This window comes from Lytechinus variegatus, chromosome 3, assembly GCF_018143015.1.
Source record: "Lytechinus variegatus isolate NC3 chromosome 3, Lvar_3.0, whole genome shotgun sequence".
Lineage (NCBI taxonomy): Eukaryota > Metazoa > Echinodermata > Echinoidea > Temnopleuroida > Toxopneustidae > Lytechinus > Lytechinus variegatus.
Window position 1 is genome coordinate 60,436,281 of NC_054742.1, and position 15,157 is coordinate 60,451,437.

At 35.0% G+C, this 15,157-nt stretch overlaps 1 protein-coding gene across 1 annotated transcript; it reads left to right on the forward strand.

Annotated features, from left to right (window-relative positions):
* Positions 1-486: 486 nt before the first annotated feature.
* Positions 487-12,204, forward strand: LOC121412097 (protein eyes shut-like). Its single transcript, XM_041605006.1, has 10 exons — positions 487-679; positions 1,419-1,532; positions 1,774-1,887; positions 2,129-2,242; positions 2,472-2,585; positions 2,822-2,935; positions 3,231-3,344; positions 3,574-3,687; positions 5,929-6,642; positions 12,014-12,204. Exons 1-10 carry the CDS (start codon positions 529-531, stop codon positions 12,202-12,204), a joined length of 1,854 nt encoding a protein of 617 aa, XP_041460940.1. The 5' UTR covers positions 487-528.
* The last annotated feature ends 2,953 nt before the right edge of the window (positions 12,205-15,157 follow it).

The following is a 15,157-nucleotide window of genomic DNA, read 5'->3' on the forward strand; positions in this document are numbered from 1 at the left end:
TAAAATGCTTTGAGATGATGCTATTCAAAGTGGCTTAAGTGAAGAAGCACCGAACTCAGCATTTATGATTAAATCTAAAAAAATGAAATCATATTCTAAAGAGTTCGATTGAGACAATTTGAGATTACGCGACGTGTTTGTTCTACAAATCTGCACTATTAATATTATGATTATTATTGCTGTGCACGCTGAATTAATTTTGGAGGATGATGATGTCGATTGTTTTCATGTTATTTTCTTTGAATCAAGATTTTTATTTTGACAAATAATTGATACTGATGATTGCTTTATAGATGTTGTCCAATAACTTTTGCCATTTATCACCTCTAAATATGAAGTTCGGGGAGAAAACTAATTATTACGATTGTTGAATTTAAATTGCAACATTAGCGTGCAAAGGGTAAATAAAAATTATATTATAATTATTATCATCATTCTTGTTATAAATAGTCTTTCTTTTACCTCTTTTTTGATTATGATAAAAACATAGGTGAAAAGTGCTTCGTTGGTAAATTACCAGACAACCTCATGTCGATTAATGGAAGCTGTGAGACCAATGCTACTGTGCCATGTTCAACAATCTGCACGTTTGAATGTGAAGAAGGTTACACCCTCTCTCACAATGAAACTATTCAATGCATGGGAGGGCAGTTTTCACATCCCATTCCATCGTGCAACGGTAAGTAAACTAAATCACAAGCTTTAAAAGAACTTTGTAGAAAGTGGTAATTTCTTGTCACACCCTTTTCTAAAAACACCTTCTCCACGAGAAAATTTTGATTTGAATTGATTTTAACATTTGATAAGATAGTTTGGCATTTTCCGACCACTTGTCAATACATAGTTGACATCCATAAACATTAATCAGAACCAACATATGCCTATACCTATAACTTCTATATGTTTTTAGTTTTATAGCCTTTCTCCTCAATGGGAATAGGAACAGAAATGATTGCAGATATGCAGGGAGCATCCAGGTAATAGGCTGAAAATTTGAGGTTGATAAGGAAAGAACAAAAACGAGCGTAATAAAAGAGGATTCTAATTAATTTTAATTGTTACTACTTTTTGTTATTATACCATGTCTTAGGGAATGTATTGACTAAATTTCATCTATGTTTTTATTTGTACAGACGATGGCAGGTTTGTTGTATGTAGAACGAAAAGGATGAATTCCCGAAATTCTTCCTTTGCCAGACTATATTTTTTACTAGGGAAGAATAAGGGTATTATAGACGAAAAAGACAGATCAGCAATTATGAATAAAAAAAAAACATTGCTTGTTTGTCATAACTGCAACCTACAATTCGTTTGTTTCATCTGAATATCAGAATATAAACTTTATCACCCAAAATCGAGAAACTTGTCGACGTATCATTGAAACTTACGATATTTATTTCTTTCTCAAACATGATCAGAGACGGATGAATGTCGTTCTAACCCGTGCATGAATGGAGGAACATGCAACGATTTTTTAAATGAATATAACTGTACCTGTGTCCCTGGATACGAAGGCGTTCATTGCGAGAATGGTAAGTCGATTTTAAATATTGCATTTGCCTTTGACCATCAACATAATCTCCAGTTTGTGTGTAAGTCCCATATTTTTCATGATGTGCTACACAAATAATTAATGCGATTTTTCGCAGAAACTTTTAAAATGTACTTATATTTCCGTATATTCTAAAAATGCATCATAAAAATGCATCATAAAGATGTACATTTAGGTGTACATTAATCATACTTTATTTATATTTCTTTCCCCAACATCAGAGACGGATGAATGTCGTTCTAACCCGTGCATGAATGGAGGAACATGCAACGATTTTTTAAATGAATATAACTGTACCTGTGTCCCTGGATATGAAGGCGTTCATTGCGAGAATGGTAAGTCGATTTTAAATATTGCATTTGCCTTTGACCATCAACATAATCTCCAGTTTGTGTGTAAGTCCCATATTTTTCATGATGTGCTACACAAATAATTAATGCGATTTTTCGCAGAAACTTTTAAAATGTACTTATATTTCCGTATATTCTAAAAATGCATCATAAAAATGCATCATAAAGATGTACATTTAGGTGTACATTAATCATACTTTATTTATATTTCTTTCCCCAACATCAGAGACGGATGAATGTCGTTCTAACCCGTGCATGAATGGAGGAACATGCAACGATTTTTTAAATGAATATAACTGTACCTGTGTCCCTGGATACGAAGGCGTTCATTGCGAGAATGGTAAGTTGATTTGAAATATTGTATTTGTCTTTGATCATCAACATATTCTCCAATTTGTGTGTAAGTCCCATATTTTTCATGATGTGCTGCAAAACGAATTAGGATGATTTTAAGCAGAAACCTCTTAAATGTAATTATATTTCCGTATATTCTTAAAAATGCATCATAAAAATGAACATTTTCGTGTACATTAATCACACTTTATTTATATTTCTTTCCCCAACATCAGAGACGGATGAATGTCGTTCTAACCCGTGCATGAATGGAGGAACATGCAACGATTTCTTGAATGAATATAACTGTACCTGTGTCCCTGGATATGTAGGCGTTCATTGCGAGAATGGTGAGTCGATTTTAAATATTGCATTTGACTTTGGCCATCAAAATAAATATCTAGTTTGTGTGTGCGTGTCCATTACGGTTTTTTAATAAAATAATAAACCAATATATAGAGTGATTTTAAGCAGAAACCTTTTAAATGTACTTATATTTCCTTATATTCTTAAAAATGCACCATGAAAATATACATTTAGGTGTACATTAATCACACTTTATCTATATTTCTTTCCCCAACATCAGAGACGGATGAATGTCGTTCTAACCCGTGCATGAATGGAGGAACATGCAACGATTTCTTGAATGAATATAATTGTACCTGTGTCCCTGGATATGAAGGCGTTCATTGCGAGAATGGTAAATTGATTTGAAATATTGCATTTGCCTTTGACCATCAACATATTCTCCAGTTTGTGTGTAAGTCCCATATTTTTCATGATGTGCTGCAAAAAGAATTAGGGTGATTTTTCGCAGAAAGTTTATATTTCCGTATTTCCTTTAATAAAAACATTGCTTGTTTGTCATAACTGCAACCTACAATTCGTTTGTTTCATCTGAATATCAGAATATAAACTTTATCACCCAAAATCGAGAAACTTGTCGACGTATCATTGAAACTTACGATATTTATTTCTTTCTCAAACATGATCAGAGACGGATGAATGTCTTTCTAACCCGTGCATGAATGGAGGAACATGCAACGATTTTTTAAATGAATATAACTGTACCTGTGTCCCTGGATATGAAGGCGTTCATTGCGAGAATGGTAAGTCGATTTTAAATATTGCATTTGCCTTTGACCATCAACATAATCTCCAGTTTGTGTGTAAGTCCCATATTTTTCATGATGTGCTACACAAATAATTAATGCGAATTTTCGCAGAAACTATTAAAATGTACTTATATTTCCGTATTTTCTTAAAAATGCATCATAAAGATGTACATTTAGGTGCACATTAGTCACACTTTACTTATATTTCTTTCCCAAACATCAGAGACGGATGAATGTCGTTCTAACCCGTGCATGAATGGAGGAACCTGCAACGATTTCTTGAATGAATATAATTGTACCTGTGTCCCTGGATATGAAGGCGTTCATTGCGAGAATGGTAAGTCAATTTTAAATATTGCATTTGCCTCTGACCATCAAAATATTCTCCAGTGTGTGTAAGTCCCATATTTTTTTTTATAATGTGCTGCAAAAAGAATTAGGGTGATTTTTCGGATTTTTCGCGTTCATTGCTAGAATGGTGAGTCGATTTGAAATACTGCAATTGACTTTGACCATCAACATAATCTCCAGTTTTTCGGAACGGGCGCTAACGGTGACAAATCTGCCGAACTTTTGTCAATATTTTCATGAATACTTAACTCATCCTAAAGAAACTTACGCTAGAAGGTAATTTCAGGTCGCTTTTTATGCTGATGATTTCAAATTTTTTAAGACATTGAAAAATTTTGAGATAACGACCGTCCGCGGAGTATGGACACACGCAAAGTTTGGACTCACTGCCATACTTATATTTTGTTCTCAAACATGATTATGCAGAGACGGATGAATGTCTTTCCAACCCGTGCATGAATGGAGGAACATGCAGCGGTTTTTTGAATGAATATATTTGTACCTGTGTCCTGGATATGAAGGCTTGTTCTGCGAGATTGATAAGTCTTGTGCCTAGCCCTCGTATTTTATCATATTATATTTTCTTCGATGGTTCTGTTATATTCAATAATGTGATAAGTCATACAAATTACAAGAATATTTAATTTGACAAAAATTAAATGCCATGTTATTCAATTTTTTGTATTTTCCCGGCAAGGGTAAATTTAGTGGTTGAAACGATGTAGGCCTACTATGGAACACGATGTAGGCATTCAGAATCCTTATACTTTATCGTGAATCAATCAACCATTATAATGTTTAAATTCTCATTCAAACAGATTATGTCATAACATTACCAGTCACTTGTCACTTTTCACGTAATAAGTGATTAATCAATTATCACATGGAAAATTAGTCTTGAATTCATCTTTTATATAGCGCTTGGATCACAAAGATTTAGAGTAAAAGAGGTGTAATAAGGCCCGGTCATTGCATACATAATGGTTTGTGAAAGACATGATGTTATAACACGTAATTATAATATACTAAACATTGTTCCCCTAAACCTAATATTGAATGCTTCAAGAAATCTTTTCTTATGTTCTCCGCCGCACGGGTCTGGAACAATTTGCCAGATTCACTTCAGAATGCAGTTTCATTAAATTCTTTCAAATTATCCTTAAAAAATATATATTTCTTACGATACTATATCAATTTTCACCTTACAATGGCTGTCATACACAATTACTACGAGCCTTCGAATGCATCTCTATTCTTCACCTCTCCTTACTTTTCATTTTATTACCGATGTTCCTTTACCCTTCAGTTCTTTCCGGATAGTATTTGTAATCCAATAATTTTTTTCTATGAAAACCATTACTTATATTTTATTTATTGTAATATACAATGCCCTTATTCATCTTTAACATCGATATCACGTTGCTACTATTTGTAATGATCTTAACCCTTTGATATTTTATAGTTTTAGACATACATTTATAACTGATTGTCATTGTTTTACTCGATTTTCTATGATGCCATCATTAATTCATAGCTATCATACTAGTGCTTTTTATCAGTGAATAAATTATACAATTAGTAGTTTTGTAATTAATAACTGTTCCCTTTTGATAACTTAAATATTTCAGTTTGATTAATATCATTTAAGTATTTGTTTGTTTATGTTACCAAGCATTGTTATCTTGACTTAGATTTTGACGTTATTTTCATGTATGATATGATGATTTATGTTGTTCTTTAAGTTTTCATGAGGTCATTGATGAAAAACAGTTTTATGCTGATTTTTATACCTAAATAAATATGTTCTAATAAATAAATAAAATTTATTGAATTTGTTGGATTTTTTTTTATACTTTAGACATACCACTCTTTCCTTCATAATTATCCATGTAAAATTTACCCAACCATGCTAACAGGGCGGGGAAACTACCATGATGGAACGATTGAGACACATCCAACATATTGGTTTACCCTCATTGGCAAGTAATAAATTAGAGACGAATCCGAATTGTATTATCCTTTTCCCAATAGAAATGAAATGAAAATAAATTTCATTGCTAAAAAAAGAATATGGTTACAATAGGAACGATGCGATAAAAAAATAACCATTTCATTCGATATGCATCAGTATACATATTTTGGATAAATTTGACTCCAAAAGTGTTCAGTTTGTGTTACAAGTTATAACGGTATTTCAAAGAAATCAGTAGAGGAATGTTTCTTTCAGTTTCCACCACGACAGCATCGACAACAGAGTCAATAACGGCAACTCCACTTACAACTGCTCAAGATGAATCAACAACAACTGCAACATCACCCTCTAACTCTACACCGATAACAACGATGACAATTGCAGATGACATTACCACATCTCAAGAGACAGCTACAACAAGCACTTTTCAAACCACTTCAGGATCTGATGCAAATACTTCCGACAGAACATACACAACCGAAAGAGAAATGACGACAGCACAGTCGTCAACTGTTTCTCCCACCTCAGAGACAATACTGACCACAACCGCAACTACTTCTGCTGGCATAAGTACCACTGAAATAGATATAACGACAGCACCATCCCCGACCATTTTCACGACTTCAGAGCCATCGACCACTGTGACAGCTGCTGAGGCAGTTACAACAACTGCTCAAACTTCTACAGAATCTGATGGAACTATGTCTGGTGGAATAGGAACCACTGACATACAAATCACCACGACGCCATCACTGCCTTTCCATACCACTTCAGAGTCGTCGATTGCCACCACTGTTGATCAGTCGACAATAACACCTCAAACATCTCCGGAATCTGTTGCACGTACATCAGGTGAACCAGGGACCACTGAGGAAGCAATATCAACAACACTTCAGACAGTTACCGCCCCCTCAGTGTCACAGTCGACCTTAACCACAGATGGACTGACAACCATTCAAAGTGAACCAAGTATTATGAAACAAACCCTAATTTTTCATTCGTCAATCATCTTCAACTCATATCATTTCATCAGAGATATATTAACTACACGCTCATCTGGAATTATTCTGTGACTTCATTCGTCGCTCCTCTCTAGAGCCATCGCAATATTCAGTACATTTTTCATTGAAAAATATCATTTTGCAATCTTTTACTTCCCCCTTCTTGTCCAACACGTCTTCCCCCAATTTTCTATTCACATTCTCCGTGTAACCCTTAATCGTCTGACATAATGTGCAGTTAAAATTGCTTTTGAAATTATATTTTGGTTAAGCAGTGGTCCTACTCTTCAACATGTTCATTCTTGAATTATCTACCCCCAGATTCATAACATTCAACTATATTTCTACTGTAAGAAATAACATTGCTCATTAAAAAGTTCGTTCTCTTTTCATTATATTTATTTATTTATTACATTATTTAAGAGTTGGGGAGTCCATAAACCTCAACTTATCGCAAGGCACATGAATGCGCCTAGCTCCATCTTCTCGGGCGATTTTTCACAAAGTGGTTCGTAAAATTATGCATGAATTTACGAACGATTAGAATGAAAACAAAAATGTTTAATTCGTTATTGTATTTTTTTCTCCTTCCTGTCTCACCAATCTGAAAGGGGTTTACCCAATATTGGTTAAAGAGTGAAGATACATGTTTGTCTGGTAAAGCATTGCAAAATACTAGTATATTTTTCATGAAAAAAAAAACACTTTGCAATCTTTTAAACGTGCCTCTTGCGTAGATTTACCTTTCACTTAATATTTTACTCGACGACCGTATATATTCTTGCATACTATTCGTCCCAATATTTGGTAATGTGTATTTCACTTTTCTTTCCAAGAATGTTTATGCATTTCTGGAGTATACCATGCAAGCAAAAAAAAAAGAAAAAAAAAACTCGACACAACACAAATAATTTGATACCACATTTATGAGTTAACACGTGTGTCAACGCTTGGATAATCTGGAAACATTTTTTTTTTGCTGCACTGTAAAAGATAATGGCTAAAATTTGTACACCACGAGGGTAATCATGGTAATGATGTGTCCAACCAATTTGGGGCATTTTTTTTACTCAATCCGGGAAGCATTTTGTCCAGTAAGGTTCTAAAAAAAAGCAGGGATTACTTTACAATAGGCAAAATTTTCATCACACTGGATAACTCAAAATGCCCAAAAGAAATGTCCAATGTTGGTTAGACACATAATTACCGTCATGGAGCACTTTTACCCAATATTTTTTCAGAGTAAGAGATGTAAAGTTTGATTTGCGTCAAAGTAAAAAAGGCATGGCTGCAATGAATGAATCAAAATGCCAATGATGTCATCCTATGAAACACTTTGAAAATCACTTTTCAATTAAATTTAACTTGAGAATGGATGAACAATATCAATACAGTACAAAATGAGTTTTGAAATGGATTTTAATGCAACCCTTGTAGAATTATGACATAATTGACATCTTGATTCATCACCGACATTTGGATTTAGTAATTGCAGTCATGCCTTACTTTGGGATGTTTGGCACAAATCAAAAGATACCTCAATGCAAATAATACGATGATGATGAAGATGATGATCTACAGCATTTACATGTATATTGCACTATATTTCTGTTACAAAACATTCATAGGCGCATACCAAATAAGCTAATTGCGACACATCTACCTACTGATTATCCAAGCGTTAAGACATACCACGTGAATATGGTATCAAATTATTAGGGGGAAGATACTCTTTTCAGCCATAAGAAGATTATGTGTTCATGACACATTTTTTCCTTAAACTGGGGATTAGAGAGATGTCGAGTTTTAATCTTTTCCATCTTCATCATGATGAATACCCCTTCCATTATAACAAAAAAAAATCGATCTGCAGTAAATAAACAATTTGATTACCCCCGTCTTATAGTAAAAGTGATATAGCAAGAGTGATATCTGTCGTCTATAACGTCAGCCACTATGACTGATTAACCTAGACGTAAAATGTTTCATAGGTAGTTGGTTTTATACCAGCTTGGCGTTTACCAGCAAAATGCTGTTCTGCCGAGTTCCTACGGGAGTTACCACAACAGAAACAGAAAAGCTAGATCAGCACATTTCATGTAAATTGAATTTCATCTATTATGCTCATACTCATTCCAATTATTCCATGCAAAATCATAATTCATAATCAATATTTTTTATTATCTGACAAGGCCTGTATTGGATGTAGTATATCAAGCACCAATCTATTTGAAAACTGGTCATTTGAAATATTTCGTGTGTCAATGAATATACAGCAGTATGCAACATGTGTGACAAGATTGTGATTGTTTGACATTACATAAATAATGTTATTCGTCTCTTGCAAGAAACCATGGAAACTGGGAGGAATTGACATTAAATCAATATATATTTTTTGCACAATACTGCCACGAGTCTATTTTTCTTCGGGTATTTCATCTCACATCCGTCTTAAAGGATAAGTCCACCCCAACAAAAACTTGATTTGAATAAAAAGAGAAAAAATCAACAAGCACAACGCTGAAAATTTCATCAAAATCGGATGTAAAATAAGAAAGTTATGGCATTTTAAAGTTTCGCTTATTTTCAACAAAATAGTTATATGAACGAGCCAGTTACATCCAAATGAGAGAGTTGATGACATCACTCACTCACTATTTCTTTTGTATTTTATTATATGAAATGTGAAATATTTTTATTTTCTCGTCATTGTCATGTGAAATGAAGTTTCATTCGTGGAATTCCATTATTTTAACATTTTGTGCTTCAGGCATGTCAGGCAAGGAGGTCCTAATTGTCAAATTCGTAAAACCTGAAATATTGTATAATTCAAACAATAAAAAACAAAAGAAATAGTGAGTGAGTGACATCATCGACCCTCTCATTTGGATGTAACTGGCTCGTTCATATAACTATTTTGTTGAAAATAAGCGAAACTTTGAAATGTCTTATTTTACATTTGATGAAATTTTCAGCATTGTGCTTGTCTGATTTTTCTCTATTGATTCAAATCAACATTTTTTTGAGGTGGACTTGACATTTAATAATAATCTGAACAGGCAATTGGTCTAAACCACGTCATGTGACCAAATATAATTCCAACCACTGTCACGATAATGGAAAATATGCCGTGATCCTGACATCACAAGCCAGGAATATTACCCCGAGCTGTAAATAGTTTAAAAAAACCTGTTAACGGCTTGATGGGCGGGGCTTAAATGAATGGAATGGAAATCTTAACAGTGCGCGTACGCAATTTATAAAATCACCTCTATCAAATTTTAACGATAATTTCTCACTTGAAGACAGGAATTCGTTATTTTTTATTCATTCAATTACATTTCCTATCTCTCGTATTTAATAATGATATCGATGACGGCGAGGACATACATTGGACTAAATAATCTCAAGAACATCTGATGATGTTCTTTAGCAATTGATTGTGGTTGACAAAGGCATGTCGGATCATTGTGTTATTAAGTAAAATGTCAACTTTATAAAGAATAAATCACAAAAGGTAGTCATAAGTCCAGGGGGCCGTTTCATAAAGCTGTTCGTAAGTTAAGAGCGACTTTTAGAACGACTGGTGAAACTTTGTTACGCGTTAAACCATCGCCTATGGTGTATACCATTTACCAAAAGAAAGGATCATTAGTCGTTCTTATCTTACGAACAGCTTTATGAAACACCCACCAGGAACTATGGTAGTACGAGGTCCATGTGTCTCTGGGAAAATAGTGTAGTAGACGATCAGGTGAAACATTATAATCAGTCTATCAATAATTTCTTGGATCAGCAATGTCTTGTTTTAGTTAGGATTAAGAAAATGACACCAAGAATTTGTGGTACTTGGTATAATGATCATCTCATTCACTCAAGATCGAGGGAACGAAGGAGATTAGAAAGAAAATGGATGAATTCCAAGTCTGAAGTGATCATGAAGCTTAGCTAAGACAGAAGATGTTTAACGTAGCATTATTAATGAAGAGGAGCAGCTATTTCAATGATCAGCTGTTAGATGCTGACTCAAAATCTATGTATGCTATTTCACAAGATGGATCGTTACATTACTAAACCATTATGTTCATACTCAAAGTGTTTGTGTCGGGAATGGAAAGTGAGATAAGTATCCATTGGAATATGGCGTACCACAAGGCTCCGTTCCGGACCCCTGCTCTTTTTCACTCTGTATATCAAACCACTGAGTAATATCATTAAGAATCACGATATCCAATTTCATATTCATGCCGATGATGTTCAAATATATCATAGTTTTAATCCTAAGAATAGAGATAGTTTGCACCGTGCAACATCAATAATTGAAAACTGCATTCATGATGTGAATCGTTGGTTGGTAATGAACAAGTTGCAGTTAAATGAATAAAAAAAAAAAACTGTTACCTGTTTCGCCCAAATTTGGTCAGCATCTTCCACATACGTTTGCACTGTCTGTTGTTAACACTACCATTGTCCCATCCAGCTCTGTTATGACCCTTGATGTCTACACTGATTCTTCCCTATCTATGTCTCAACAAGTAACTCCACTCTGTAAATCTCTCAACTTCCATCTGTATAACATATGTAGAATAAGAAAAATGCTCACTAAATAAAGCTTGTAACCATTCTATTTGATCTCTTGTGCTTAGTAGGCTAGATTACTCAAATTCTGTATGGATTATTATCAATAAAACAGACCGTGAAATGTTGCAGCGCATTCAAAATCGCGCCGCTAGGATCATCCACAGTGACACATCTTCCTCTTGCGGCCCAGGGGGGGCACTTCTATTGACGAGTGGATACCATGCCCCGTACCATGCGCAACCATGGGGTCTCGAAAAGCACCCTAAACACGTATTTCCTATATTCTGAAAATGCACCCCTTAACAAGTATTGGCGTGTGAAACCCTACCCTTAACAAGTATTGGAAACAAATCGATACTCTTGGCAAGTATTCCCTGAAATGAACCCCTAAACAAGTACAGCGATATTTTATTGTTATGTCACAGGTCCGTCGGTCGTCGGTTTTACCTTTACACATCATTTGGTTTAGTACGGCCCCACCTTCCACAGCTCGCGCAAATCGGACTCTAAACTTGACACCCTTATCACGTTACGTACGTAACGTGCCCTATCTTGAAAAAGACATCCTTTTTACGTGTTTTTTGGGTCGCGCATGGTATCCACTCGTCAATGTAAGTGCCCCCCCCTCCGGGTCTTGCGGTCGGACGTATTTTGTTCACTATAGCCGCACTAAAATACAGGTAAAATAAGCCGATTGTCAATTCAGTATTGTTTGTGTTGTCTGTAATAAAGGTTTTGCTTTTCTTTACTACAAACAGTGACCGAACCTACTACAACTATTTCATCACCTGCCACTCTTACCACTACTTCAATACCGACCACTGTTACTACTACAACACCTACCACTACTACTACTTCGGCACCTACTTCTCAATCGGAAACGATGTCCACCTCATCATCAAACTCGCCTTCCTCACCAACAGTAACCGGTAAGAAAATCATTCTGTAGGATAAGCTGTTAAATGATGCTGGTGATGATGATGGTGATGATGACAATGGTGATGATAATGATGATGACGGTAGTAATGGTGATGATGATGTATAGTGATGATTTGATAGAGATAACGATGGTGTATGATGAGGTGGATAACGGTGACGATGATGGTGGTGGTGATGATAATGATGATCATCGGATATTTCATTCTAGCCACACTATATAGAATTCAGATACCAGGTAAAAATGGCAGAGGTAAAAATGGCAGAGGTAAAAATGGCAGTGGTAAAAATGACGGAGGTAAAAATAGCACAGGTAAAAATGGCAGAGGTAAAAAAAATAATCATGGGTGTTTTTAGATACCATTCTATCGACCTGTCTTGAAGGAGAAGTTCACCCTGACAAATGGTTAACTGTGAAAATAGCAGAAAAATATATTGGTGAAGGTTTAAGGAAAACCCATCAAAGATTAAGAGAGTGATTATGAATGTTAGTTCTTTTATCCGTGATGTCATATACAAGCACCTGCCCCGTATTTTATGCACCAAAATGTATACTTCTAAATGGTCATGATTGCTAAAAATCTTTCAGGAGCGGATGTGAAATGATTTGTATGTTAATATACTTAAGGTACAATAAAAAACATTTTCATTTTTTTAAAATGACATTTCATTGATATTTTTATTACACCATATATGGGGAAAAAACTACTCGCAAATGACGTCATCATTAAAATATAAAATTCTAATATAGTTTTTTTAAGTCTTTGATGGATTCGCTAAAACCCTCACCAATATTGTTTTTAATTATTTTCTGTTAGTTTCATGATAAACTTAAGTTTATGTCAGGGTGAATTTCCCCTTTTGTGAATTAAGTACCCTACTTGGATCCAAAGTGTGCTTCAAAGTTGAATATCAGAGAAGCGATTTGACATGAGAAGGCCGTGCATGTAAGTCTAGGGAAAAAAATACCAACTCAAGTCAAGCGTTATCAATTTGGTGCAGAAGATTTACAGTGTGATTTTAAAATGTTACCCTTTTCTATTAGTTCAACATTTTAATTCTAGTTTTCTTCTCAGAACATAAATCTACTGTATATGGAGGAGCTTTTGGATTTTTTTGCATGGGGTTTAAGACTGGTCATTTATAACTCTGTAACTTTACCGCTGTCATTTAGAGTCTATACCACTGCCATTTTGATCTCTGCCTTTTTTACCTTTGCCATTTTTACCTTTTTATTTTTGTGATGAATGAATATGCAGTGAACAATTTGGTGATGGCATAGTCCCGCTTATTATTCTCTATCTAATTTCATGAAATATTCATTTATATTTTGTCCTCCAAGTATAAGAAATTAAAATGGATTGACTCCTAATTTAAAGTGTAAGATAATCATTTATGCAATGTATGTTTTTATACGAGAGACAATTCATGCACATAATTATGTATGAAAATATGAAAACTTCATCAATATAAGAAAAATGAAAGTGGGGAAATTACGTCATCAGTCAACCTATTGCATATTCATGACATTGTGCATGTTTAATGTTTTTCCAAATATGTCTGCACTTTCAAATTTAAAAAAGTTCATTTTTTGTTTGATAACACTGTCAATATTTTGCTATGTGAATTTTATCCTACTCATTCAGATATGATCAGTGACGTAACAGGCGCCCCCCCCCCTGACGGAGTTCACCGGGAAAAAAAAAACGGGAAAGGAAAAATGGGCAAGAAAAAAAAGAAAGGGAAAGGAAAGGAAAGGAGAAAAGGGGAAAATGAAAGGGAAATGGAAAAGAAAACTAATAAAAACATAAAAATGGAAAACGGCAAAAGGACGGAAAGAAAAACATGTGAGAAAGAACAATTCTCCACGAAATAGCATGATTGGTAATACAGGGAAATGAATAAAAGATGACAAAATCGGGAAATGAAGGTAGAATGGAATGAGCCAAAATCTAATTGGAAAATAAAGAAAAGGGACAAGATAACACTACCGGCTGCCGAGGATTGAAGATAACGAGCGGGAAGAAAGATAAATGGTATATATATATAGCATAATGTCGTATGAAAGTCGATCTTAAACTTGCTGAATTTCCAAAGCTACCGGGAGATCTGTCCAAGACCCCGTGCAGTGGGAGCTTCTCATCTGTAACATTTAAAGGGCTCTATAACGGGCCCCTGCATGGACCCTTCCAGCATTAAGCTTTACGTTGAAGCACTGGCGTACCGGGAGGGGGGGGGGGGGTTGGTTCTACAGCCAAGAGGAAATAAAAGGTAATAAAGGAGGCAGTGAAATGAGATGAATATATATATATATTATATATATTTGACATGATATTTGCTATGATGTAAAAATATATCACATAATTAGAATTTCATTTCAAAAGGCCATTTTTATTTTCTTTCTGGCTCGCTTCGCTCGCTGGCGACATTTTACAAATTTTTCCCACATTTACTTCTTGCCACACGCATCATGCAGAACCCCCTTGACCATGTAGAGCTTCGTCCTGATGCGCACAATCATAACAAAAATCCTGTTCACCGTGGCGTACAAAAAAGAGGAGAAGGGTGAAATATGATATTAATTTTTTAAACCTTCGATCGCTCTTAAATCTCCCCGATATATATCATATTGCCCCCCTCAAAATTTTTGCCCATGGCGCCATTGCCTGTTCCATGGTATGACCGGGATTTTTTTTTGTTCTCCCCCCCCCGGCTACCGACCCCTGTTACGCCCCTGGATATAATTATTTTCAGCCTGTACCACCTCTTCAACCATCGACTCATCTTAACCCCTCCCCATGTTATACCCGAAGCTGTTCGCAAAGTAATGGACGACTAAAACACGAATTGAACATGTAATTAGATACCAAAAGCATTTGCGTCGGCATGCAAGGTATACATTTTTTTCGCATAAGAAAGGTTCACCAGTGCCAGTCGTGATGAACGTCATTTGTAACCCATACGGA

Bases quoted from the DNA above. Each gene is read 5' to 3' on its own strand.
- LOC121412097 (XM_041605006.1), top strand. From the start codon at position 529: ATGTCGATTAATGGAAGCTGTGAGACCAATGCTACTGTGCCATGTTCA. The intron at 1,888-2,128 runs GTAAGTCGATTT...CCCCAACATCAG, and splicing joins AGGCGTTCATTGCGAGAATG to AGACGGATGAATGTCGTTCT. The intron at 2,936-3,230 runs GTAAATTGATTT...AAACATGATCAG, and splicing joins AGGCGTTCATTGCGAGAATG to AGACGGATGAATGTCTTTCT.